Source organism: Mirounga leonina, unplaced genomic scaffold, assembly GCF_011800145.1.
Source record: "Mirounga leonina isolate KUSES-001 unplaced genomic scaffold, KU_Mleo_1.0 Mir_178, whole genome shotgun sequence".
Taxonomy (NCBI): Eukaryota; Metazoa; Chordata; class Mammalia; order Carnivora; family Phocidae; genus Mirounga; species Mirounga leonina.
The window spans coordinates 7,976,667-8,002,874 of NW_023270464.1; the positions used below are offsets into that span (position 1 = coordinate 7,976,667).

The 26,208-nt window shown below is 41.3% G+C and overlaps 1 protein-coding gene across 12 annotated transcripts in view; it reads right to left on the reverse strand.

The window, feature by feature from the left end:
• Positions 1-26,208, reverse strand: part of FAM189A1 (family with sequence similarity 189 member A1) — a 480,663-nt gene that overhangs the window by 17,781 nt on the left and 436,674 nt on the right. For all 12 annotated transcript variants that reach the window (XM_035023973.1, XM_035023980.1, XM_035023976.1 and 9 more), the window contains 3 exons: positions 9,668-9,775; positions 1,833-1,993; positions 1,104-1,239 (listed from right to left, as the gene is read on the reverse strand). In XM_035023973.1, coding sequence (XP_034879864.1) covers positions 1,104-1,239; positions 1,833-1,993; positions 9,668-9,775 — 405 coding nt within the window. The remainder of the gene's footprint in view (positions 1-1,103; positions 1,240-1,832; positions 1,994-9,667; positions 9,776-26,208) is intronic.

Consider the following 26,208-nt stretch of genomic DNA (forward strand, 5'->3'; position numbering starts at 1 on the left):
TCTGGGCCAGGTCTGAGGCCTGCACCCCTTCCTAGCAGGTGACTTGGGACGCCTATCCGAAGGTTCCATGCTGCTGAGAAGCCCAAAGGGATGTGGGTCCAGATGGGCTCGGGAGAGCACAGCAGTGCCCTTTGGATGCTCCTGGTCCTGGTTTTGCAGACTCTGCTCTGCCTAGGGCTCAGCGCCCAGAACTGGCTGCAGCCCACATTCCTGGCAGGAATTCTTAGCTCCCCTGCATGTACCCCTTCTCTGCTTGACTGCTGTGCTCCCCACATGTGCCCCAGCCCTGCGGCCTCACCGCAACCTGTCCTGCACTCGGGTGCTGCGTGAACTTTTGAGTGTTCACACCTCTCTGCCCTGGCTTGTGGCCTTTGATATTCAGGAGTGACAACTGTGATGTTGACAACGAAGATGACAATACCATAAAAAGGGCAACTGATGTTTGCTGAATCAGAACCTACTGTGTGTCAAGTACTGTGCTGGGTCCATTCCACACATCCCATTCCATCCTGTGTGTTGGTACTATTATGATCCCCATTTTACAGATGAGGAAACTGAGAATTCACCAACGTATCCCCAGTGCGTGCCCACTGTGGGTCAGGCACCCCGAGGCTGTGGGAGTGCCTGGTTCACCTGGCTCAGAGGAAGCCGGCTACACCCACCTGGTGGCTCAGGCACTTCCCTGGCCTATGGCTGCCCAGCCTCATGCAGGACCAGGGATCCAGGACTGCTCTCTCACCTCCCCAGTAGACAATGACAGAGGCATGTCGCTGAAGCAGGCCAGAGTCCCCCCGGTACTTGGTTCACAGCCTGAGCTCTATCCTTGAGGGTCTCTGCTCATGGCTTTGAACCTGTACCAACCAGCTCCTTCTGCTCTGTGTCCCCAGACACACCTGCTAGCCATCAGTTCAGGTGCATCTGAGAGAAGCCAAGGGAGAGAAGCACAAATATTGGGACTGGCATCTTAGGGCCTGGGGTGGGATCTCTGCAGGTTCTACTCTCTGAGCCTGCTGCCTCCTCTCCACAAGACCAGAGAAAAAAATACAAATGCAAGGAGTGTGCCTAAGTACAGGAAACTGGCTTGTCTGGCGCCCAGGTCTCACCTGGCTGGTAGTGGTTGGGCCCACCACGGCCTCGTAGGGCGGGGGGAGTTCGGCAGGGTAGAGCAGGCCAGGACTGTTGATGGCAACATCATACAAAGTGCTGAATGGAGAGGGAGCAAAGTCCAAGTGGAGGCCCCTGAAAAGGGAGAACCATCGCATTGTCACTCCTGGGGTGGGGGAGGGGAGCCTGAACTGCTGACCTTTCTCTTAAAGGCGATCAGAACTCATTTGTCAGGGTTTCCCCTGGTCAAATACTCATTGTGTTTGTGAAATAAAAGGCTCATTCGCTAGGCAGTTTTACTTTCTTTTGTTTTTTGTTTTTTTCTGGAGAGATGTCGACATTTTCACTAAATTCTATGGCCCTGTCCATTAAAATTAAAATAATCATAGAGCCAATTAAATCTTTAATTAAATTTTACGGTCATGTTAATGACCATAACTCAGTGGCAGTTTTGCGTTTCATGAGAACATAATGGAGCCACTCTTGTGGTTTGCTTTTGTTGTTGCACGGCGGCAATACCAAGAGAAATGTTCTTTCTCTAAGCCAATGTTCTCTTTTCACTGTTCACGCTCTGCTCTCTAATCAAACATGCTCTCATATGTTCGCTCTCCTCCGCTCAGCTGCCCCACTGAAAACAAGCGTGGCCGTTGCAAGTTCCACCTCCCCCACTGCTCCTATCTTCCTGGTGTCCATGCCAGTCACTGCCACCATCACCAGAAAAGACCCACCTGTGGGCCTCGGCTGTGGGCGTGCAGGTGTACTCTGGTGGGTAATAGGGTGGAGGTGGGAGTGGGGGGATGAATTCATCGAAATCCAGGGTCTGGTGGAGCACAGTGCCATGGGGGGTCACGCAGGCTGGGCTCGCAGAATGCGCCCTTTGTGGAAGGAACTGGAAAACAGAGAGATTCAGAGTTATTTGGGACATCTTGTGTGGCTTGTGTCTAATTAAGCTAATTACACATAAGCTTTAATGATCCATTTGGAACTTATGTAATTTAAACTGTCGGACTGTGACAGCAAAACACACACTTCAAGATGATGGCTCCATGAGGAATGCCTTGCCCCCAAAGCTTCTTCGTTAGGCTTTGTTTCTCACACTGCTACGCAGAATGCCTCCATCCTAAGGAGAAATAAAGTCTGGGAAGTCTTTAGTTCTATCCCCACCCCTAATTCTTTCTCTTCAGATTATACTACTCAAAGCCTGTGGGTCAAAAGGGTGCCTGATGCCCATGATTTAAGACTGCACTTCTGGAAGTATGTTCATGAGAAAATACCAGACCCTCAAGATGTTCCTCTCTACCCCCTCCCAAATTCCTACAGGGAAATAAATTTGGGAAATGCTACCTATTGTACTCCCTTCTTGGAGCCCTGTAATGCATGTTTGTGTGTTAAAATTCCTGAGAAGGTCTGCACCAAAAAAAAAAAAAAAATGTTTAATCCGTTAATGGAACATTTCTCATATATTTCATTATAGGTCCCTTTGGACAAATAGTATCTATACTTCTCAGTCCTAGGAAATTCATAAACTTTGTAAAACACTGCTCTGAGGGAAAAGAATCATGAGCTCCAGAACATTCTGTGGGGCAACCTTAAAACCGAGATGCTGCTTGAGCAAACTGAGGTAAAATCGTTTAAACAAAAAGAACTCTGCCTCTGCCTAGCTTTCCATTTCTGCCCATAGGGAGCACTGGCCAATAACTTCCCATCCTCTGGTCACTGCTCCCCAGAGGTTACCCGTGGCATGGAGATGTCTAAGCCATTGCTCCAGTTCCAATCAACACCTCACTGTGAGTGCCTGCAGGTGCAAGAAGAGTGTGCTACTCGAATGCTATGGTCTGGGATGCCCCACCGCATGAAGGGTGAGACAATCAACTATATACAGCAAAGCAAGGACAGTTCCACTAGTAAACAATCTCTCCAAGCACTGTGCGGGGACCTGGAGTCTACAAAGGGTTAATGAAGATGACATCTGAATGGGTCTGAAGGTTGGTAGGTAGGCTTGCAAGAAGGTGCTCCAGGCTCAAGAAGAACAGGTGAGCTAGTGAAAGATGTGTTTAAGAAAAGCCAATTTATATAATACTCTAGAAGTTAATTCTTAATTCTGGAGGCACTGGGGAGCTAGTGAGGGTGCTAGAGCTGGGAAGCAGTGCTATTAAAGATGTGTGGTAGGACGTACCTTCTGGCAGCTGTGCTTAGGATAATCTGGACTTGATAAGAGGCTGGGATGGTAGGACATTTTTGCATGAGTAAGGGTGAGGTCACGATTCTGAATCATGACCATGAAATCAGCATGCTCTAGACTCACAGAGAAAGAATAGTGACCATGTCTACACATGTAACACATCAGACTGAAATTGTTTCATGTGGGTTTTCTTAACACACAGAGTACGTTCCTTGCCTTTCCAGTATGTCTGAGCCATGGCTTTGTTTAATTGTCTGAAATAGAGGTGAGTCAGTGGCTATGAGGAGGTCGAATGTGTGTCTGTCATCCTCTGCCTTGGAAAGCTGTCAGCCCCGATGCGTATTGCACAAAGCTAAGCAGTTAGGACAAGGCCAGATGTCCTTGAGGTCTAATAGGGACATATTTTGAATGAGTCTCTATTGGAAATTAGAAAAATCAATAACACACTCAAGCATGAAATGCAAAAGTCAAAATGCTTTCCTAGTAAATGTACAATCCCGCCAGGAACGGGAACAACAAGCATTTTCAACGAGAGAGGCGAGGCACTCCAGATGATCCTATTAGCAGGTTTAAATGCATAGATGCTGCCACACACCAGAGGTTTTTAAAAGGCTAAATGACAGCTTTAACCACTTCTGCTCTAAATGCCAGATCACCTTTCCAGTGGTGTGTTGGGTCCCTCTTTAGGGAAGCAAGTCAGGCTCAACTTGTTGCAAACTGAGCTTTATACCTAGGTTCCTCAGCCTTCCCAGGCAGAAGCCTGCAAGTGACACTTGACATACACCCTCCTCCCCCAATGAGGTGGGGTCTGTCTCCAAGCCCAAGGTCACCTACTTGGGACTCTGCTCTGAGATGCTAGGGCTGGAAGTCTGCAAACCTTGTTTCCCAGACTCCCTTGTCGGTTGGCTTCCTATTGGGCTCTGCCAACAGGGGGCGCTAGAGGGAGTCTGGAAGAAGAGAGCTACCATTCTGCTCCTTCCCCGCTCCTACTCTTGTGTTCCACCCTAAGGGGTGGAAGCTGCCTCCATGGTTGCTTATCTCTGTGTCTGTTCTCTCTTCCCAGATCCCCACTTACCTTTCACCTGGCAACCTCCTAGTCATCCTTCAGGACCGGCAGGAATGCCTCTTGGCCAGCCCACACCCCGCCACGCTGCCTGCTCTCACGTCTGCAAATTAGTGGCCAGGCGCAAAGCCTGAGCCTGCATTGGGGTGTGGTGGGTAGAAAACCAGCTCTGAATTGTCTTCTTCCCCAGGTGGACCTCCTTGCTCAGGGCCAGTTTAGTTAACGACCGTAATTCATGATGAACTATGAATGCAGGCAGGAAAACTTGCTTGTTCTATGAGAGCCAAGTTGAATGCTTTGGAAAGACCTGACAAGGGAGAGCAGCTGAGCAGAAAGTTCTGCCAAGCCAGGTCCTGGCAAGGCAGCTATAAGGAGTGGAGATGAGTCATAAAACATCCAGGGGAGCTCTGCATTCTGCTCGCTTTGCATGTCTCACTCCAGTTTAAAGGAACTGAATCTGGAAATTACAGATGGTGCAATTTTCAATGAAGTTTATACAAGAAATACAATTCGGTACACTAATACGTAGACCCCCAATCGAACAGAAGGTCTTGACCCCAAATCAAAACCCTGGTGGACAAATGTTAATTTTCATATTTAAAGTCACAATGTTTCCAGCATATACGTTTCACTGTTAGGACTGTCTGTTGTAACTAGCTTTTTAAGATTAATCAGGGGGCTGCCTGGGTGGCTCAGTCAGTTAAGCATCCATTTTCAATTTTGACTCAGGTAAAGATCTCAAGGTTGTGAGATCCAGCCCTGCGTCAGGCTCCACGCTCAGCGTGGGTCTGCTTAAGACTTTAAAAATAAATAAATAAAATCTAAAAGAAAAAAATAAAAAAAAAATCAGACACCCTTCGGTCCTAGTCTGATAGATAAGTAGCACCTACCCCCAGAGATATTTCTGGTAAACCCAGACCTCAAGGAAGGTCACTGTGGGTCCAAGGAGGGATCAGCCTCTGTGAGGCGCTGGTGGGAACTGGGGTGAGCTGGAGAGGTGAAGATACTGGTGAACTTGAGTGATTCTGGGAATTCTGGGGTGGCAGGTGTTACAACCATCCCTGACCGTGGCACCCCTTGCTAGCTCCATGGGTGAGCCCACCGTTAGCACATCTGTGAAAGGCTCGGCGCTCCGTCTGCACTTTCTGGAGGTGTTCTACTTTACAGGGCACACGACTGGTGTTGAGAACATAAATGACAATAAAAGATGAAGTTCACAAGCAAGTGCCTAATGGAGACACATGTAATAGCAGATGATGTCCCTTAGGCTAAAGTGGCTGGCAATAAAGTTCATGGGAAGGAAAAGAGCTGAGTGGAGAAATGGGGAAGATGAGATTATGCTCAAGAAATAAAACTAAAAATGTGAGATCAGAGATACTTTGGAGGTAAAAGCTTTCTCCATTAAACTGTATCAATAAACTGAATTTTATCATCAGTTGCCTTTTGCCACTATTTCCAAAACATATTAGAGTACTCCAGCTGTATAAATTCTGATGCTAGGCATAAAGCTTTGCATCTCATGTATACATGCATTCGTGATATGAATTCCAAAAATGGTTAATTATCCCACGATGCCGATCCCCAGAAGGAAGGAAGGAATTATGGGTTCCCTCCATGCCAGGCTAAGGCCCTTGCTGTGAGTCAGTCCGTGGTCTGGGGTGCCCCGTGGTCTTTGGTGCATAAATGACACCAAGAGAATTATCTTGTTTCCTGTTTCTGTGTTTTTGGAGCAGAGCTGGAACTTAAAGGTACTTGTGAAACGATGTGTGTGCAGACACCTCCTAAATTTTTAAAAATTTGTATCCCAATCCCTTATGATTGTCTCACGCACACCGAAATTGAGAGCAATATATCTAGGCACCCTCTTTCACTGAATCTTTCCAAAGCATTCATTTTTTTTATAATAGAAACAATGATCTTTTTTGCACTCATATTTCACTGGCTTCTGTAACAGTACAATATGCACTTACAAGGCAAATACCACTGGCCTAAGACTGTTTGGGGGACAGCTACAACTGTCCCTTAGGCAGCTTGTGACCCAACTGCTGTGAGCAGAGATGGCATGTGGGTGAACCACAGAGGAGGCTATGCTGTGGGGAGCAGGCAGCGCATCTTACAGGTGGGATGGAGGACCATGGCTCTCTAGCCAGTGGGTTCAGCACAGGGGGACTAAGAGAGCTATAACTGTATGCGCAAGGAGCTTACTGTAGCGCTGTCTGCACGGGCCTAACAAAACCAAAATCAAAACCAAGAACGACTCAAGCATCCACACAGAGAAATGGCTGATGGACGTTACATTCACAGTATGGATCAGTGTAGACATGAGACATTCCTGTGTATATTGACCTAGAGGGATGTCCATGATCGTTGCAGGTTATAAAATCAAGTTGCAGAATGATATGAATGGTGTGATCCCATTTGGTTAAAAGGAAGACATAACACGGGGTGCCTGGGTGGTTCAGTTGCTTGAAGTTCAGGTCATGATCCCAGGGTCCTGGGATTGAGTCCCACATTGGGCTCCCCGCTCATTAGAAAGTCTGCTTCTCCCTCTCCCTCTGCTCATGCTCTCCCTCTCTCAGATAAATAAATAAAATCTTTAAAACCAAAAAGGGAAGACATAGCAGAAGGAAGAAGAGAGGGAAGAATGGAGAGAAGGAAGGAAGGAGGAACAGGGAAAATAGACTATCTGTATGTGTTAATATAAACACTAAGAAATCAAGAAAGAAATGGAAGGAGTCATTGCAAAGTTTCCTCAGGAGAATGAGGAGGGAGAAGGTAGCTTATTAACTTTATCTTTAAATATCTCTGTATTTTACTTGTTTCAGTGATCATATATTACTTCTTTAATTCAACAATCTAATGAAATGAAGTAAGAAAATTAAAGTCAATTACACCTGAAGAAAGCTGGAAAAAAAGGAGAAGACTTTTCTTAAAAATTAAAAAGAGCTTCTGAGGCATGCTCATGAATAAGTTGATTCCAGGTTCCATCCCTCAGGGTGAACCATGAGCCCCTGGGTCTCTCACTTCTCCTTTTCTAGGGTGCAGCCTGTGTGGCCAGCCTCACCCAGCCTCTCACCCATGTGGTAAAAGCCAACCTCCTCCACGTGAGCCACCAGGGTTTTTCAAAGCCCACGCACATGCATTATCTGATTCTTCTCTCAGCGGCCCTTTGAGGATGGCAGAGCATGAACAATCTTGTAAAGAGCAGAGGAAACTGGGACAAATAAGCAGCGATGTGCCCAAGGTCATGCAGGGGTCCCAAAAGGCGCCATGGTCATATGCCCCCAGTTCCTTTTTGGCTCCTGAGACGCTGCACGTCAGCAGCACAGCAAGGGACTTATAAGGAGAGTAGAGCCTTGTCTGGTCCCATAGCCCATGGTCACAAAGGGAAAAGGACTCGCCAGTAGGAATTTAACCAATTTCTACTTCCACACCAGGGGTTAGAAGCAAACTTATCCACAAATACTCAGCGATGGAAAAACCATGGGTTCTGATGGCGGCTATTGTCATTGTGACCACACCTTACCTCCCTATGGTGTTTTGCAGTTGACAGAGGACATCAAGGACCACGGCATGCTTGGTCATGGCTGCAGGACATTCCCAATCACAAACTAATACTCCCCCTGCATTTAAGAGTCGAATAGGTCACACTTCTTGAATGTTCACCGGGTATGCCATTCGGTCCATTTCAGAGGTGAGGAAACCGAGGCTCAGGCGGGTTCGGTGACACATCCAGAGTCACTCGCTTCATACGCAGAAGAGGTGGGACTCGGATGCAGACACGGCCAATGCCAGCCCAGGATGGCAGGCCTGCTCACATGCCACACAGCGGAATGATAGCATGAGCCTGCATCGATGTGATCATGACCGCATACACCATCACAGCTACCCTACGCTGTATTCGGGTTTAGTTGCTAATTTTCATTCTAATGCTTCAAACCAGAGAATGCAAACTTTTATATTTATAGCCCCTTGGTTCTGTTAGTTTTGTCAAATTGGTATGATATTTACAGATCAATAGTAAAATCTGCAGAGGTGAGTAGAACCCCACGGTACTTAACCTTTCCTTTATACAACACGCCAGAGAAAATCACCAACATGAGGCCTCAGTGAGTGAGGCCAAAAGTTCATCACTGCTGAATAACTGCTTAATTAAATCCCTTTCAGAAAACTGCCACCTCTCTGAAAGGTCAGCCCCGGCTGTGACAGCTGTGTAGATATACACTGGGACAAAGAGGCGGGCGTTGCATTATGATTAGAACGAATGAATTTTTAACATCTTGGTAATGATGCTCTCTGGCCCTGTAACTTGATGAACTGATGTATTGCCATGGGGTGGATGAGAAAGAGCAAATAAAACAGCCTACTACAGGAATAGCTTACTTTTGCTTTCATGAGATGCATAAAATATTGAGGGGGAGGCAGGGCAGGTCTTGAAGAAGCAAAAAGAGAGACAGAGACAGAGGCAGAGGCAGACAGATACACATGAAGAAGCAAAAAGAGACAGACACAGACAGACAGACAGACAGACACACACACACACAGATGATTCCTACCCTTAGCATTGGAGAACCATATCTTCCCATCAGTTTCTCTTTATCATATGGACTTCAGTGGTAACATACTGAACAGTGGGCTGTGTTTCATTCACGTTGAATAATGAAGAGCCTTCATTATTTATTAAGCATGTACTTATAAACGTGTATTAATAAGTGTGTGACCCTTGCTCCTATTCTCATTTCTCCCCCTTGGGAGCGGCAGTTCTTCAACTGTAAGACTCTGGCCTGGGTGCGAGACAGGGGGAGGGGTGATCAAATGATGGCCAGCCAGTGACTCTGCCACTAGATTATGAGCTCAGGGTTAATTAGCAAATCTAAAAAGCACAGATGTCCAGTTTTTCAATTTGAAAAGGACTCATTTTCTAAAAAATCTTCCTTTATTAAAAGAGAATTCTGAAGCTGGAGGAAGGCTCCTTGCCCTGGAGGTCCTGGGCCCAGAGGATGTCTAGGGCTATAGGACTGTCACTAAAATTACTCAAGAGAACACACAAGGGGCCCATCTAGAGGGGCATGAGGGTGGCAGGACTCTGTTAACACTCAGCTCCAACAAATACCTGAAATAAATACATTAATGACACCAAATGTACAGGGCAGCATGAGGGGACTGCCAAGCACCATGGACTCTCAGGGCCTATCATCCTTGGGGCTTCTGGTTGGAAGCTAGAAGAGTCCACTCTCCATTGGTTTCAAAGTGGCTGGAGGAGAAAGGGGTCAGGCTCACCATTCTGAGTGTGCTTGGGAAGGCAGGGGCCCACTTACCATCTGCAGGATATCAGAAGAGACCATCTGCATGCAGCACATGGCTGTGGCCAACGCACACACAATGGTGGAGAGGACGTTGAGGGCACACACACTGAAGAGGAGATCCTGTGAGAGAAAAATGCAGCAGAATGTCAGTCTCATCTCGACAACCCGGATGGCAGATCCTTAGCATTTCCATCAAGGTCCAGAACGAGTGTGACCAATTGCCTTCCACTTCATGGAGGGTTTCTTTTGTAGTTTTTTGTTTGTTTGTTTTAATAATCAAAACTGGCGTTTAATATAGACACATTTGTTTATTCTTCTACAGTGCTGATCAAATTATTCTTAGATACTGAATGATGTATTTCACACTTTTGATCACTATTAGGCACTCACTGTCTAAGAAAATCTTGAAATCACTGACATTTAAGTAGGTGGACATTCTTTATCAATTATAAAATGTAACTGAAAATTTTGAAGACTTTAGTAAAATGCCAAGTTTTTAAATTAAACTTTTTACCTTGAGGTAATGGTAGATTCACAAGCAGGTGTAAGAAATAATACAGAGAAGTCCTGCGGACCCTTTGCCCAGTTTCCTCCATCTTGCAAAACTATAGTGAAATATCACGACCAGGAATGACAGTGATGCAGTCAAGATATAGAACATTTCAATCACCACAAGGATCCCCACCCCACGTTGACCTTTCAGAGACACACATACCTCTCTCCCGCCTGCTCCAGCTCAATCTCCCATTCCCAATCCCTATCAACCATTAGCCTGGTCTCCATTTTAATAATTTTGTCCTTTCAAGAACGGTATACAAGTGGTGTCATATAGCATCCAACCTTTCAAAGTTGGCTTTTTTCACTCAGCGTGATTCCTTCAAGATTCATCCACACTGTTGCATGTGTCCGCAGATCATTCCTTTTTATTGTTGAGCAGTATTCCATGGTGAATGTACCACAGTTTGCTTAATCAGGCACCGGATGAGAAATATCTGGGTGGTTTTCAGTTTGGGGCTATTATAAATAAAGCTGCCATGAATGTCTGTGTTTGTGTATGGGTCTTTGTGTGAACATAAGTTTTTACTTCCCTGGGAAGAATATCCAAGAGTACAATTGCTGGGTCATATGGTAATTGAATGTTTAGTTTTATAAGAAAACTGCCACATTGTTTTTCAGAGTGGCTGAACCATTTTATGTTCCTACCAGAAATGTATGAATGATCCAGTTTCCCTGCTTCCTTGCCCACATTTGGTATCACTATTTTTATTTTAGCCATTCTGATAGGTATGTAATGATATACCAATATGGTTTTAATTTGCATTTCTTTGATGGCTAGTGCTGCTGAACATCTATTTGTGTGCTCATTTGATCTGTATATCCTCTTTGGTGAAGTGTCTGTTTGTATCTTTTGTCCATTTTCCAATAGAATCATTTGCTTTTTTATGGAATTTTGAGAGTCCTTTATGCATTTTAGATCCTAGTCTTTTGTCAGATGTGTGATTTGCAAATATTTTCCCCCAGTCCATAGCTTGTCTTTTCATCCTTTTCACATAAGTTTTCACAGAACAAAAGTTTCATGTTCATAAGGTCCAGCTTACCAATTTTTGCTTTTATGGATCATGCTTTGGTGTCAGGATTTTCTCTTATATTTTTTTCTAAAGTTTTTATAGTTTTATATTTTACATTTAAGTGTGTGATTCATTTTGAGGTAATTTTTGAATAAAGTGAGGGTTAGGTTGAGGTTTGTTTTTGTGTTTCTAATTTCAATATTGACATGTTCATTGCTAGATATAGAAATGTGGTTTATATTTGCATATTTATCTGGTATCTTATGACCTTGGGATTTATGTAGACAATGAGGCCATATGCAAATGTTTTATTTCTTCTTTTCCAATTTGTATGCCTTTATTTTGTTTTCTTGCCTTATAGCACTAGCTAGAATTTCAAGTATTATGAATAAGAATAAGATGAATAAGATGGTGAGAGCAGATATCTTTGGCTTGTGCTCTATCTCAGAGGGTACACTTCGTGGAGTTTTAACTGTCCAAGTACAATTCATTCCTCTTTAGGAAACTCACTCTCAAATCCATAAATAGAAAAAAATAACCATGATTCACAAAAATGACCAAAGATTTAGTATACAGGAATACCTTAGAGATATTGGAGGTTGAGTTCCAGATCATTGCAATAAAACAAATATTGCAGTAAAGTGAATCAAATGCATTTTTTTGGTTTCCCAGTGCATACAGAAGTTATGTTTGCACTATATTATAGTTTATTAAGTATGCAATAGCATTATATCTAAAAAAATGTACATACCTTAATTTTAAAATGCTGTATTGCTAAAAAGTGCTAAACATCATCTGTAATGATTTTGTAATCATTTTACTGGTGGAGGGTTTTGCCTCCCTGTTGATGTCTGATGACTAATTAGGGTGATGGTTGCTGAAAGTTGGGGTGGCTGAGGCAATTTCTTAAAATGAGACAACCAAATATGCTGCATTGATTGATTCTTCCTTTCGTGAAAGACTTCTCTGTAGCATGTGATGCTGTTTGACAGCATTTTACCCACAGAACTTCTTTCAAAATTGGAGTCAATCAATCCTCTCAAACTCTGCCACTGCTTTATCAACCAAGTTGATGTACTATTCTAAATCCTTTGTTATCATTTCAACAGTCTTCACAGCATCTTCTCTAGGAGTAGGTTCCATCTCGAGAAATCCTTTCTTTGTTCATCCATAAAAAGCAACTCCTCCTTCATTCAAGTTTTTTCATGAGTGCAGCAATTCAGTTCCATCTTCAGGCTCCACTTCTAATTCTAGTTCTGTGGCTGTTTCTACCACATCTGCAGTTAGTTTCTCCACTAAGGACCTGAACCCCTCGAAGTCATCCAGGAGGGCTAAATCAGTTTCTTCCAAACTCCTGTTTATATTGATATTTTGACTTCTTCTTGTGAGTTATGGATGTTCTTAATGGCATCTAGAATGGTGAATTCTTTACAGAAGGTTTTCAGTCGACTTTGTGCAGATCCATTAGAGGAATCACAATCTATGGCAGCTACATATAAGCTTATGAAATGTATTTTTTTTTTGACTGTTCTGAAAAATACTTTTTTGTTTTATTTATTTTTTATTGTAATTCTAGTATAGTTAACATACAGTGTTATTAGTTTCAGGTGTACAACATAGTGATTCAACAATTCGATACACCACCCAGTGCTTATCCCGACAAGTGTCCACCTTAACCCCCATCACCTATTTCACCCATCCTCCCACCCACCACCCCTATGGTAATCATCAGTTTGTTCTCTAGAATTAAGAGTCTGTTTCTTGGTTTGTCTTTCTCTCTCTTTTTCCTTTGCTCATTTGCTTTGTTTCTTAAATTCCACATATGAGTGAAATCACATAGTATTTGTCTTTCTCTGACTGACTCTTTTTGCTTAGCATTATACTCGTTAGCTCCATCCATGCCATCACAAATGGCAAGATTTCATTCTTTTTTATGGCTGAATAATATTCCATTGCAGATACACACACCACATCTTCTTTATCTATTCATCTATCAATGGACATTTGGGCTGCTTCCATAATTTGGCTATTGCAAATAATGCTGCTATAAACATAGGGGTACACATATCCCTTTGTATTAGTGTTTTTGTATTTTTTGGGTAAATACCCAGTAGTGGAATTACTGGATCATTAGGTAGTTCTATTTTTAACCTTACGAGGAACCTCCATACTGTCTTCCAGAGTGGCTGCACCAGTTTGCATTCCCACCAAACGTGCAAGAGGGTTCCTTTTTCTCCACATCCTTGCCAACACTTATTGTTTCTTGTGTTTTTTATTTTAGCCATTCTGACAGGTGTGGGGTGGTACCTCACTGTGGTTTTGATTTGCATGAAATGTATTTCTTAAATAACAAGACTTGAAAGGCAAAATTACTCCTTGACTGTAGGCTGCAGGATAGATGTTGTGTTGACAGGCATGAAAACAACATTAATTTCATTGTACATCTCTATCAGAGTCAGTCTGTCTTTTCAATCTTTGAAGCCAGGCATAGACTTTTTCTCTCTAGCTATAAAAGTCCCAGATGGCATCTTCTTCCACTAGGAGGCTGTTTTGCCTATATTGAAAATCTACTGTTGAGTGTAGCCACCTTCATGAATTATCTGAGCTAGATTTTCTGGATAACTGGCTGCAGCTTCTACATCAGCACTTGCTGCTTCACTTTATACTTTTATGTTATGGAGATGGCTTCTTTCCTTAAACCTCATGAAGCAACTGCTGCTGGCTTCGAACTTTCTTTCTGCAGCTTCCTCACCTCTCTCGACCTTTGCAGAATTGAAGAGTTAGGGCCTGGCTCTGAATTAGGCTTTTGCTTAAGGGAATGTTATGGATGGTTTGCTGGTTTGATCTTCTATCCAGACCTCTGAAACATTCACCATATCAGCAATAAGGCTGTTTTGCTTTCTGATCATTCGTGTGTTCACTGGAGTAGCACTTTTAATTTCTTTTAAGAACTTCTCCTAACTAGTGCAAGAGGCCTAGCTTCTGGCCTATCTCAGCTTTCAACATGCCCTTTTCACTAAGCTTAATCATCTCTAGCTTTTGGGTTAAAGTGAGAGACATGCAACTTTTCCTTTACTTGAACACTTAGAGGCTGTTGTAGGGTTATTAATTGGCCTAATTTTAACATTGTTGTGTCTTGGGAAACAAGGAGGTCCAAGGAGAGAAAACCAGGGAATGGCTGGTCAGTGGAGCAGTCAGAATACATATAATATTTATCAAATAAGTTCACCCTCTTATATATGGGCATGGTTTGTGATGCCCCCAAACAATCATAATAGTAACATCAGAGATCATTGCTCACAGATCACCATAATAAACACAATAATGATGAAAGTTTGAAAGACTGTGAGGATTGCCAAAATGTGACAGAGACATGAAGTGAGCAAATGCTCTTGGAAAAATGTTGCCAATAGACAAGCTCGATGCAGGGTTGCCACAAACTTTCAATTTGTAAAAAACACAGTATCTGAGAAGTGCAATAAAATGAAGCACAATAAAACAAGGTATGCCTATAATGATATGTCCTCCAATTCAATCTTATTCATACAATCTTATTCATATAAACATGTACAAAATATTGTACATACTGAAAAAGCTATCAGGAAAAATGTATCTTTCACCTAAAGACTGTGGTACTAAAGAGGCTAGTTTTGATAATCTAATCAAGGGGTTGACAAATCCTCAAGAGGAGGTGGGAAATACTCATTTTATTTCCTCATTGAATGCTCATATATGCATTAGGTATGTGTCCAAATGACTTTCTTATCTGGGAGCATCCCCAGTGGTTTGCTCATATATACATGAACCCATGTATTCTGATCTATACCATGCTTTAAGAAAGTTCCCCAATCTCCTGTAAATTATGGTGATCACAAAGTCTTTGTACAATCCCTTTCGCTGCTCATTTGTTCTTAAAGCTTCCTTGTAAAATAGCCAATTAGGGTGATTATGATAATATTATAGGGGACAAAGTTAACATACCGTGTTTAAACACATCCCCAAGGTTAAATCGTTCAATGACAATGTGAAGACAGAGAAGAGTCTTGTTTATAAGATTTTTTGGCAGAACTGAGCAGGGTTCAGTCTAGGGCTAATTATTCCCCACTCCTGAGGTAAGAGTGTTGTGGGCACTCTGAACAATGTGGAAACAAGTGCTACTCTCAGACCTGCACCAGACACTGTTTCTAAACCTTTTTCTGTGGTTCTTTTCTAAGACTCCAACAGTTTCTTCGTGTGCATGGGCTAATCAATATCCAGCTGAATACTCCAGGGGGATCCTCTGAGGATCCCAGAGTTCTCTCCCCTCTACTACTCTGTCCGGGAACTCTAGTCCCCAGGCTTTAGTCTCCCTAGGACTCTTAGCTCTGGGTCCCCAACTCTGGGAGTCTGCAAGGATCCTCCTGAGTTCCCCTTCCCTGCTCTGTGACCTGGAGGCTTTCAAGGCTGTAAGCTGGGACCGCTACAGGGCTCACTTCATTTGTTGACCATATCTCAGGATCACTGTCCTTATTGCCTGATGTGTCTTCTTATTTTGTCTGTTTTGATTTTTTTTGGCTGGGAGAGTGGGGAGTTGTTTCAGGTGGGAGACTAAATCCAGTTCCTATAATTCCATCTTGGCCAAAAGGTCTTGGTAGCTTTTTTTGTTTCCATTTCCTAAGTGGTTGTAGCAGGGCTTAGACAATTGCCTTAAGTATTCTGTGCAACAACATTACTGCGGCCATCTCAGGTGTCCTCCCTGCTCCTGCAGCCGCTAAGGATGGAGCAGGATGGGAGCTCAGTTGCGTTAAAGCACATGCACAGATGTGGTTGGAACGAGTCTAAGGAGCTTGGCTTTTATTCTCTAAGTGATGAGATACCTCTGAAGATGTGTTGATGTTGGGAAAGAGATAATGCAGCCTATTTTCACAAATGATTGAGAGAGACACCCTTTGTAGGGCCAAGCACAGAGGCCAGGATGTAACAGGTGCTCAGTAAACATGTATTGAAATGAGAGACTGGAAACATGGGGGTTACCATCTTGCCACTCCTGCAGAGGGGTGAAACCAGACACATGGAGGAAGCATGGAGACTGGGAGTCTGTGAGTGACTTTGAAGCTGAGCTGAGCAGGGCATGGCCACTGGTTGGGCACAGATGGGGTTGAGGGAGAAGAATAGGTAGGAAATGATTCTGAGGCATACGTTGTGAGTGGGAGCATGATGCTAGCAATGTGCGAGGGGCCTGAGGGAAAGGGGCAGTCTTCAAAGGAGAACAACCAATGTGGTCTGGGACACGTAAAGCTGGTTGCCAGGGACCTGCCCACAGAGATGTTCATGATCAGTTGGAAAGGTGTGTCTGGAGCTCATGATGGAGGTCAGGATGGGAGATGCAGACCAGGTGTCATCCCTACAGAATCAAGATGTGCCTTCCTCTGTGGGTGCCCCTGATAAATCTGATGGCCTGGGGTTCGCTCATTTCCTTCTCCAGACCCACCAGACTGCAGGGGATTAGGGTGTTTTAGACTCCCTAAAGAGGGCCTTCTTGGATGAAATTACCATTCTCACCTTAAAGATACATCAGAGAATAACCTAAGATAGTACGTAGAAATCATATATATATATATAGAATCTCTCAGGGGGCAATTCAAAACTAGAACCAATATAGTGACATCTCTTAATGTACCATAACCAAAAATATAATCGATACCTTAATTTTGTCCTCAATCTAAAAATTTCTATTGACCACATATTCCACTGTCATTAAAATGAATGCCCTTCCGAAAAGAACATTAATTTTATATATACTCTCATTTGCAACCTAATAAAACTACTCACAAAAAAACAAACACAAATCACAACCTTTCTTTTGACTACGTATCATGAGGCAAATACTGCTTTAGGTCTCATGGAGTGTATTCATCTGAAACACACACCAAAAAGACTTTCTTTCCTTCTTCTTCTTCCAGCTATTTAAACGCTTGGCTTTTTTTTTTTTTTTCCTAGAAATGGAACACCACCTGAAATTATGCTTATGTGCTTCTTTGGAATTCTCTTTCTGGCTTAAATAATGCCTTTACTTCTGCCCTTTGACAGCTTTATCAGAGAATCCTCCGCAAGCACTGAAATCCATGTTCTATAAAATATTTTTATAAGGTCATTCAAAATGGCAAGTGTGAAAACAAGGCAGGTCTTCACTGTGGATGCTAAGTTTTGCTGCCAGCCTTCGGGGATAGTTACTCTAATAAAATTTACCATTGTCCACAGGACATTGTATTAGTTCATTGACCAGTTTGTTTTTTTTTCCTACATGTTTTTTTTCTTTCCTTGAATAAAGAAAGAGATCCCATAGGAGACCACTATCAGTCAAGGTGTAATGATGGAAGGTGAGGGAAGTCTCACAGCACAAAAACTAAGTGATGAGACCATAGCCAACAGTAATTTTGTGTGTTGTAATTCAGGGATGGGAGTTAGGCTTTATCAGAATTATCCTATTGAAACTTATTAATTACTCAATGCAGGGATGTCTGTCTTAGTGGGTCTTTCATGGCAGGAATGGGACTCAAATGTGGAAAAACAGGATGTTAGAAAAGGTGGGTGAAAGTGGTCAGGAGTATGACAAGAGAAACTATGCTTGTGGCCATCCAGCTCTGTGTTCCAGGTGGGTAGGGCCAAGCTCGGTGACTTCTGGAGCTTAGAAACTCCTGCATTAAAAACAAGGTACACTCACAATTGGATTGTTCTGCTCTGAGCATGAAGCAATTATATGAAGATTTCAAAATTCTGGACAGGTAATTCTCATGTCACCAGCCTGAACTGAAGCATCCTCTGTAGGTCTTTTCCAACTGTCCCTCCTCTCCCAAATCCAGTGCCTGTCCAACTCAGGCCTTCATTAACACATATGTTCCTGGACAACTTATCCCAGCTTCCCAACCACTGGCTCTCTGATCCACCCTACCTAGGGGGAGTATTTAAAAGGCTTCTCTAATTACAATTCTTTCTTATGCTTCTTTGCCTCTTGGATCCAAATGTGACTCCACTTTCAAGGTCCAGGTTGAATCTCATTTCCTTGGGTGACTTCTCCAACAGCTGATACCCCAAGGAATTTTTCCTCCTTTGAACCCACAGGGCGACCTGCACTATATATTCTTTATTGCACTATGATGTTAGACCCTGGTCATGGACTGTTACCGGATATTTCATGCAGATCTATGTTGGGAGAGGCAATCTGCCATAGGCCCTGAGCATGCCTGCAAGTTCCTGCTGGGCATGCCAAGAAGATAAGCCTTGACTGCTCTTTACTCCACCCATTTCCCAGTGTTTTGTTTGCAACGAGCAACCTTGAGGAAGGAGGTAGCATTGCCCCTAGACAAAGCATAGGCTTATTACAAATGCAGCACATTCCCCAGGCTCAGCACTTCTCTCCCGTAATGTGGCCCACTGCATGTGCAGGCATCCATGATGGGCCTTTGGCATTGTCCCAAGAGACCTGAGGGGCACAAGGAACTGCCACAAACCAACATGAAGCTCTGGCAATCGCTTTTGCCATGAGTAATAATGTCCTTTCTCTCTGAACCAGGGGTCTCATGTCTTCTGCCAGAGAAGTAACAGTAAACTCTAACAGGCCACTTTGTTAGCTTGAAGGCTGGTAAAAACCTTAGACCCTGCACAGTTCCTGACAATATATTTCCACCTTCATTTTGAGAGGGCAGCAAGAACAGAGCACCAGTCTTCTGTTATTGTCTATAATAGAATACCTCGTTCAAAATAAGCGACTGGTAAGCATTTGTCTGAAAAATGTAGGGGATATTTCATTGTTCTCTTCTGAGTTTTAGGGTTCAGACTGGAAGGAAATGATATGCTGAATTTCCAAATTTCCAACCACACACAGAGAAAAATTCACCATCACCCAAATAAATTAATGGATAAGCAAGACTCTGTACAAGAACTCTTGATGGGGGGCGCCTGGGTGGTTCAGTTGGTTGAACGTCTGCTTCAGCTCAGGTCATGATCCCAGGGTCTTGGGATCAAGCCCCATGTCAGGCTCCCTGTTCAGTGGGGAGTCTGCTTCTCCCTCTCCAGCTCCCCCTGCTTGTGCACTCTCTCTCTTTGGCAAATAAATAAATAAAATCTTTAAAAAAAAAGAACTTTTGATGGTAGTATGATCTGTGTGTGTGTGTGTGTGTGTGTGTAAAATTTGTGACTTTTATTTTCCATAAAATCTCTCAAGTGACGAGCACATCCTGGAACAGATTTCAGGCCATTTAATTTGTCTCTGTAGAAAGTAATTCTTGCAGACAGAGGTCTTTGTGGCTCACTTGAATACTGATCTTACAAAAGGAGCTAAAATTAGGCTGTCATATGGAGAAGGTAAGTGATTCATGGAGGAATCTGTGAAAGTTATTATTTCAAGATGCAAACATTCTACTTAGGATCCCTACAAATTTAAGTGAATTTTGGCCTTGCTTTGGTCTCTCAGGCACCATCAATAACACAAATGCTACTAGAAAAGGACAGGTTTGCTTCTCATACAATATGTGCTGTTTGTTCAACGGCACTTTTAACTTTGAGCAAGGACTCATGAGGAGATTTACACTCTCCACAATGGTACAGAACTGCACCTTATTTGGTAATTCAAAACCTTCCTCTGCCCTCTGAAGCAATTGTTTTTAGTTTCTAGTTGGTGGATATAAATTGCTTAGATAACTATATAAATAAATGTAATTCACAGACTAATTATTTTCTTACAATTCTATCAAATTTTAAGATCAAGAAAACAATTTGCCATGTTCCTGAAATTCAAGAAAGGGTAATCAGGTAAAAAATAAGTTTCTCTATCTGTGTGTGCATGTGTGTGTTGTGTGTGTGTGTGTGTGTATCACATATATGTATCTTTGTATATGTGTATTAATTTTTTCAAAATTTCCTTCTGATTTTCTCCTTGACCCAGTGGTTAAGAGCATGTTAGTTTCACATATTTGTGAATTTTCCTGTTTTCCTGCTGTTACTGATTTCTAATTTCATTTTATCATGGTCAGAAAAGATACTTGGTAGGATTTCAACCTTCTTAAATTTGTTAAGACTTGTTTTGTGCCCTAACATGTAATCTATCCTAGAGAATGTTCCGTGTATTCTCGTGCTGATGAATGAAAAGCTCTGTATGTGTCTGTTAGGTCTATTTTGTTCAAGTCCACAGCTTCTTTATTGATTTTCTGTCTGGATGTTCTATTCATTCTTGAAAGTGGCATACTGAAGTCTACTATTATTGTTTTGCTGATTTCTCCTTTCAAATATGTCAATATTAGTTTATATACATAGGTGCTGTGATGTTGAGTGCATATATATTTACAATTGCTATATCTTCCTGTTGAATTGAACTTTATGAATGATCTTTGTCTATAAACAGTTTCTGACTTAAAGTCTACCTTGTCTCATGTAAGTATAGCCACCCCTGTTTTCTTTGGTTACCATTTGCATGGAATATCCTTTTCCATCCCTTCACTTTGAGCCTATGTGTGTCCTTGAATCTAAAGTGAGTTTCTCATAGGCAGCACAGAGATGGATATTGGTTTTTTTATCCATTCAGCCACTCTGTATCTTTTCATTGGGGATTTAGTCCATTTAGATTTAAAGTAATTATTGATAGGAAAAGATTTACTAATGCCATTTTGTTAACTGTGTTCTGTTTGTCTTGTAGGCCTTTGTTCCTTTCTCCTTCTCATGCCATCTTCTTTTGTGTTCCAGTCTTCTGTTTTTTTTGTAGTGATAGGTCTTGATTCCTTTCTCTTTTTCTTTTGTTTAACTTTTATAGGTATTTTCTTTGTGGTTACTAAGAGGCTTACATACAATATAGTTCTAACAGTATGTATATATTTTATAAAATATATCTTTCCTATATATTCCTTTATAACATATTTTTCCTATAAATTCTGAATTTCTAAAAACTCACTGTGATTCTAATTAGCCTCTAGTTTTAAAACAATGTCAAACAAAACATTACCTTATATTTACATGAAAGAAAAAATAAACAAGTATTGTCAAGAAATCTTTGGAAAAGAAGAAGGGCTTTGGGGGCACCTGGGTGGCTCAGTCGTTGAGCACCTGCCTTCGGCTCAGGTCATGATCCCAGCGTTCTGGGATCGAGCCCCGCATCGGGCTCCCCGCTCGGCGGGAAGCCTGCCTCTCCCCCCTCCACTCCCCCTGCCCGTGCTCCTCTCTCACTGTGTCTCTCTCTGTCAAATAAAAAAATAAAATCTTAAAAAAAAAAAAAAAGAAGAAGGGCTTTGCACACCTCAAAACATACCATACATCTACAATCACAGAATAGTGTGGTACTGATAAGGGAACAGGAGAACCCAGATACAGACCCTTATCATGATGATGGCACATTATATAACTTGTGTTGGGATAATTGGCTAAAAAAAAGAAAAAACAAGACAAATCTGGATATGAAAAGAACAAGACAGGAAAATTCTTCCTTGTGAACCTAAATATAAAAATGCTAAGCAAATTACTGAAAAACTAAATCCAATAGCATATTAAAAAATGCATTATGAGGGGCACCTGGGTGGCTCAGTCAGGTGAGTGTCTGACTCCTGATCTCAGAGCAGGTCTTGATCTCAGAGTCATGAGATCAAGCTCTGCATTGGGCTCCACACTGGGCATGAAGCCTACTTAAAAAAAAAAAAAAAAAAAGCATTATGACCCAAGTTTGTTTTATTCCTCTATTATAAGGATGTTTTAACATAAGATAATCTATTAATGGAATTCACCACATTAAATGAGAAAAACCATATTTAATCTCAATAGATGCAAAACAGCAGTTGCTATTTCAACACTACTTTAAAAGCTCCTAATAAACTACAAATAGATGAATGCTCCCTTAAGTTAAGAAGCCCTACAGCAAATATCAGGAAGGAGATGGGGAAGGCTACCATTATCACTTCTATTCAACATCATATAGCAGATCTCAACCATTAGAATAAGACACTAAAAAGAAGTAAATTGTATACAATTAGAAAAGAAGAACTGCTAGTATTTCCATATGATATGATTATTTACATATAAAACCCAACAACATTTTCAAATATTTAAATTAAGTAAGATCGTTGAGCAATGATGCTGGATATAAGATCAATATGCACAGTTAATTGCGTTCTCATACACCAGCAACAAAAAGGAAGAATAATTTTTTTAAAAGATATGATTTTAGGGGCACCTGGGTGGCTCAGTCAGTTGAGCATCTGACTCTTTGATTTTAGCTCAGGTCATGGTCTCGGGGTCCTGAGATTGAGCCCTGTGTCCGGCTCCATGCTCAGCAGGGAGCCTGCTTGAGATTCTCTCTCTCCCTCTCCCTCTGCCCCACCCCCTGCTTGTGCTCTCTCTCTCTTGCTCTCTAAAAGTACCAATTAAATAAATCTTTAAAAAAAAGTATGATTTTATGATAGCAACAAAAAAATACTCAAGAACATAGAAAAATGGATGAAATGATAAATAATATGTTGAGAACTAATAAATGACTAGATAGGAAGACTCAATCTCATTAACATGTTAATTCTCTACAAATTAATTTATAAACCTAATGGAATCTCAGTAAATATTGCCACAAGGTTCTGTGTATGTATGCACAGATGGACAGGATGACTCTAAAATCCAGATGGCCTTAGAACATAAGGCCAAGAATCGCCGTGGCAGACTTCCACTTAAGGTAGTGTGGTTAGCAGATTTCCTGAGATGGGGCCCTCCTGCTGCAGAACAGATTCCAAATAATGTATGGTTCTTGATGCATTGCTGACCTTGAAGAAAACAGAGGCAAGCTCCAAAGACCTCATCTCCACTCCTCCTTCCAAATATAAGGACCAACTTATGAACCAAAACTGGAGCTAGAAAATGTGAGCAGAGAGCAAGGATAGGAACAGGATTGTCCTGAAGGTAACTGCTGACACCAGCAGTGGGATTTGCAGTAAAAAGGGTCAATTGAATAGAAACTCCAGAATTAAGCTCAGACACTTGAAAGACACTAATGTGCGCAGTAGTTCCTGGCTTCCAGGAGAGGCAAAGATGAATTGTTTTTGGAGGATATAGTCCTCAATTGAGGTCCAAGGATTCCTATGCATTAAGATCAAGCAGATAGGAGTTCTCAGTCAGAAATCATCCTATATATGAGGACATGAGCCACCCACCAGTGGGAGGCATCAGAAAGAATAAACTACAAGATTTAGATTCTAAAGGACTTCAAATACCCAGAATTGTTAGAGACATGGAATACAGAACAGCTATGTATATGTTTAAGGAAATATTAAGAAATGGAAGCACAATGAATAAAGATGACTAGAATGAACAGTAGATCTTTTTCTTTTTTGTTTTGCAGCTGGAGGTCAGCTCTTGGTTGCCTAAGCCATCTCTCCTGAGTACCAATTCTCATAAAGGTAGACCTGAAACGAATTTGGACTTTATTTCTTTTATCTCCCCTTGTATGCAAAAACAGCATAATTAATCTATCATTGACTTGGAGTATGCTGATTCTCTATTAGTTTATTAAGAGTTATTATCCAGTATGCCATTGGCTTGTGAAATTCATATTATTAAACCTGCATTAAATAATTATGCAAAAAAAATGAATAGGTAGATCTAAAAATTATTTAAAAGGTTCACCAAATTTCCTTAGTTTCGATAGGTTAAGGCAGAGGGAGGTGGATATCAAATGTAAGGACTACATATTAGCACTCATGGGAGGGAACAATAGCTTTACTTTGGGGTATATTTATAAGTTTAAATTTCTACCGGCTATCAAGACTTATTATGAAACTATAGTCATTAAGATAGTGTGGTACAAACAGAGAAAAAAAAGATTAATTCATATAAACAAAATAGTGAGCCTGGAAAAAGATGCAAATAAATATTAGAACTTGATGCATGACAGATGGAGCAAAGAAGATTTCTGTGAAAAGAATGAACTATTCAATAACCAATGTTAAAATAATTGGCTATTCATATACATACTCAAAAATCAATTCCATGTGAATGAAGGACACAAATATGAAAGGAAAAATTAAGTAAAATAAATATATGAGAATAGCTTTATGTCTTCAAATAGGGATGGGTTTCTAAAACAAGACAAAAAACAAACCTCATACAAATCAATTAAAAAGACAAATAACCATTAGAGAAATAGGCAATAGACATGAGAGATAATTCTCAAAAAAGGAAACATAAATGATAACTATCTAAAAACATGATCTATTTCAGTAATAGCTGAGAAATCCAAATTGAGATCATAAAATACCTTTTGTATGCCTGCCAGATTGGCAAAATATATTTAAAAATGTCAAATGCTGGTGATGTGGATCAAGTAAGTCTCTAACAAATTTCTGATAGGAGTAAAAACTGATACAATCACTTTGGCAAATAATTTGGCATCATCTCCTAAAGTTGAATATTTGCAACAATCCTATTCCTGAGACTATTGTAAGAAGCTATCACTACGTGTACCATGGGATATATGCACTAGTGTTACTGACAGCAAACTGGGACCCACTCGGTGTCCTTCCACAGGGGCAGTGATGAATACATTGTGTTATGTTCACAGATAGAATGTTCCACAGCCATGAGAATGAGTGAATTACAACTAGACACAACAACATGGATTGATTTTAGGAAAAAAGGTAGTAAATGCTTATACAATATGTCATCTATAAAGCTAAAGAAAAAGCAAAAACTAAACAATATTGTATATAGGCATATGTGCCTATGTGATTAAACTATAAAAAAACAACAAAGGAACAAAAAGTATAAAATTCAAGATGGTAGTTCCCTTTCCTGGAGAAGGTCACAGGTAGATGCCAAGGACTGGTGATATTCTAGAGTCCCAGGTGTTCATTTTATTATTATGCATATTATTATTATGCATATAATCTAAAGAATACTTACTCTATTGTTGTATCCATTATTTTTTACAATATTTTATTTATTTATTTATTTATTTATTTATTTATTTATTTATTTTGAGAGAGAGAGAGAGAGTGTGAGCAAGAGCACATGAGTGGGGGGAGGGGCAGAGGGAGAAGCAGACTCCCCGCTGAGCAGGGAACCCGAAAGGGGGCTCGATCCCAGGACCCTGAGATCATGACCTGAGCCAAAGGTACATGCTTAACCAACTGAGCCACCCAGGCACCTCTATCATTATCTATTATTGCATTAAAAGATACTAAATGGAAATTAAAGAAAACAAGGTGAAAGAATCTGCCCCACAAGATATCAAGATCTATCATAAAAGCAGAGTGATAAAAAGCAGAAAAATAGACTAAGGCTGCAGAAGAGTTCACAGAAAGAACCACATGTATATGGAAAATTGACATATGACAAATCAGTAGGAAAAGGAAAGCGTGATAAATGGTACTAGGATAATTGTTTAACCATACAGAATATTACTTACACAACCATTCCCCAATGGGAATTTAAAAAATCTAAAAAACAGAACTTTACAACAATTAGAAGAAAATGGAAGAGACTATCTTTATAACTTTGGGGAAGGAAAGTATAGTCAATCCTCATTATCTATAAATTCTACATCTGCAAATTCATGTACTTGCTAAAATTTATTTGTAACCCCTCCAAATCACGTGCAGTGCTTTCCTGGTCATTTGAGGACATGCACATAGTGGCAAAAAAATTCAAGTTGCCTGATGAGCATGTTTCCCAGCTGAAGTTGACCAAGGACATGTTTTGCCTTCTTGTTTCAGCTCTCAACACCATAAACAAGTATCCTTTTCATGACCTACTTAGTGCCACATTTTTTGTTCATGCTTTTTGTGGGTACTTTTGCTATTTAAAATGGCCCCAAGCCTGGTGCTAGAGTGCTATCTGGCGTTTCTAAAGTGCAGCAAGGCTGTGATGTGCCTTATGGAGAAGATACGAGTGCTGGATGAGCTTCAATCAGGCATGACTTCTAGAGCTGTTGGCCTTGAGTTCAAGGTCAATGAATCCATAATATATATTAAATAGGGTGTCTTT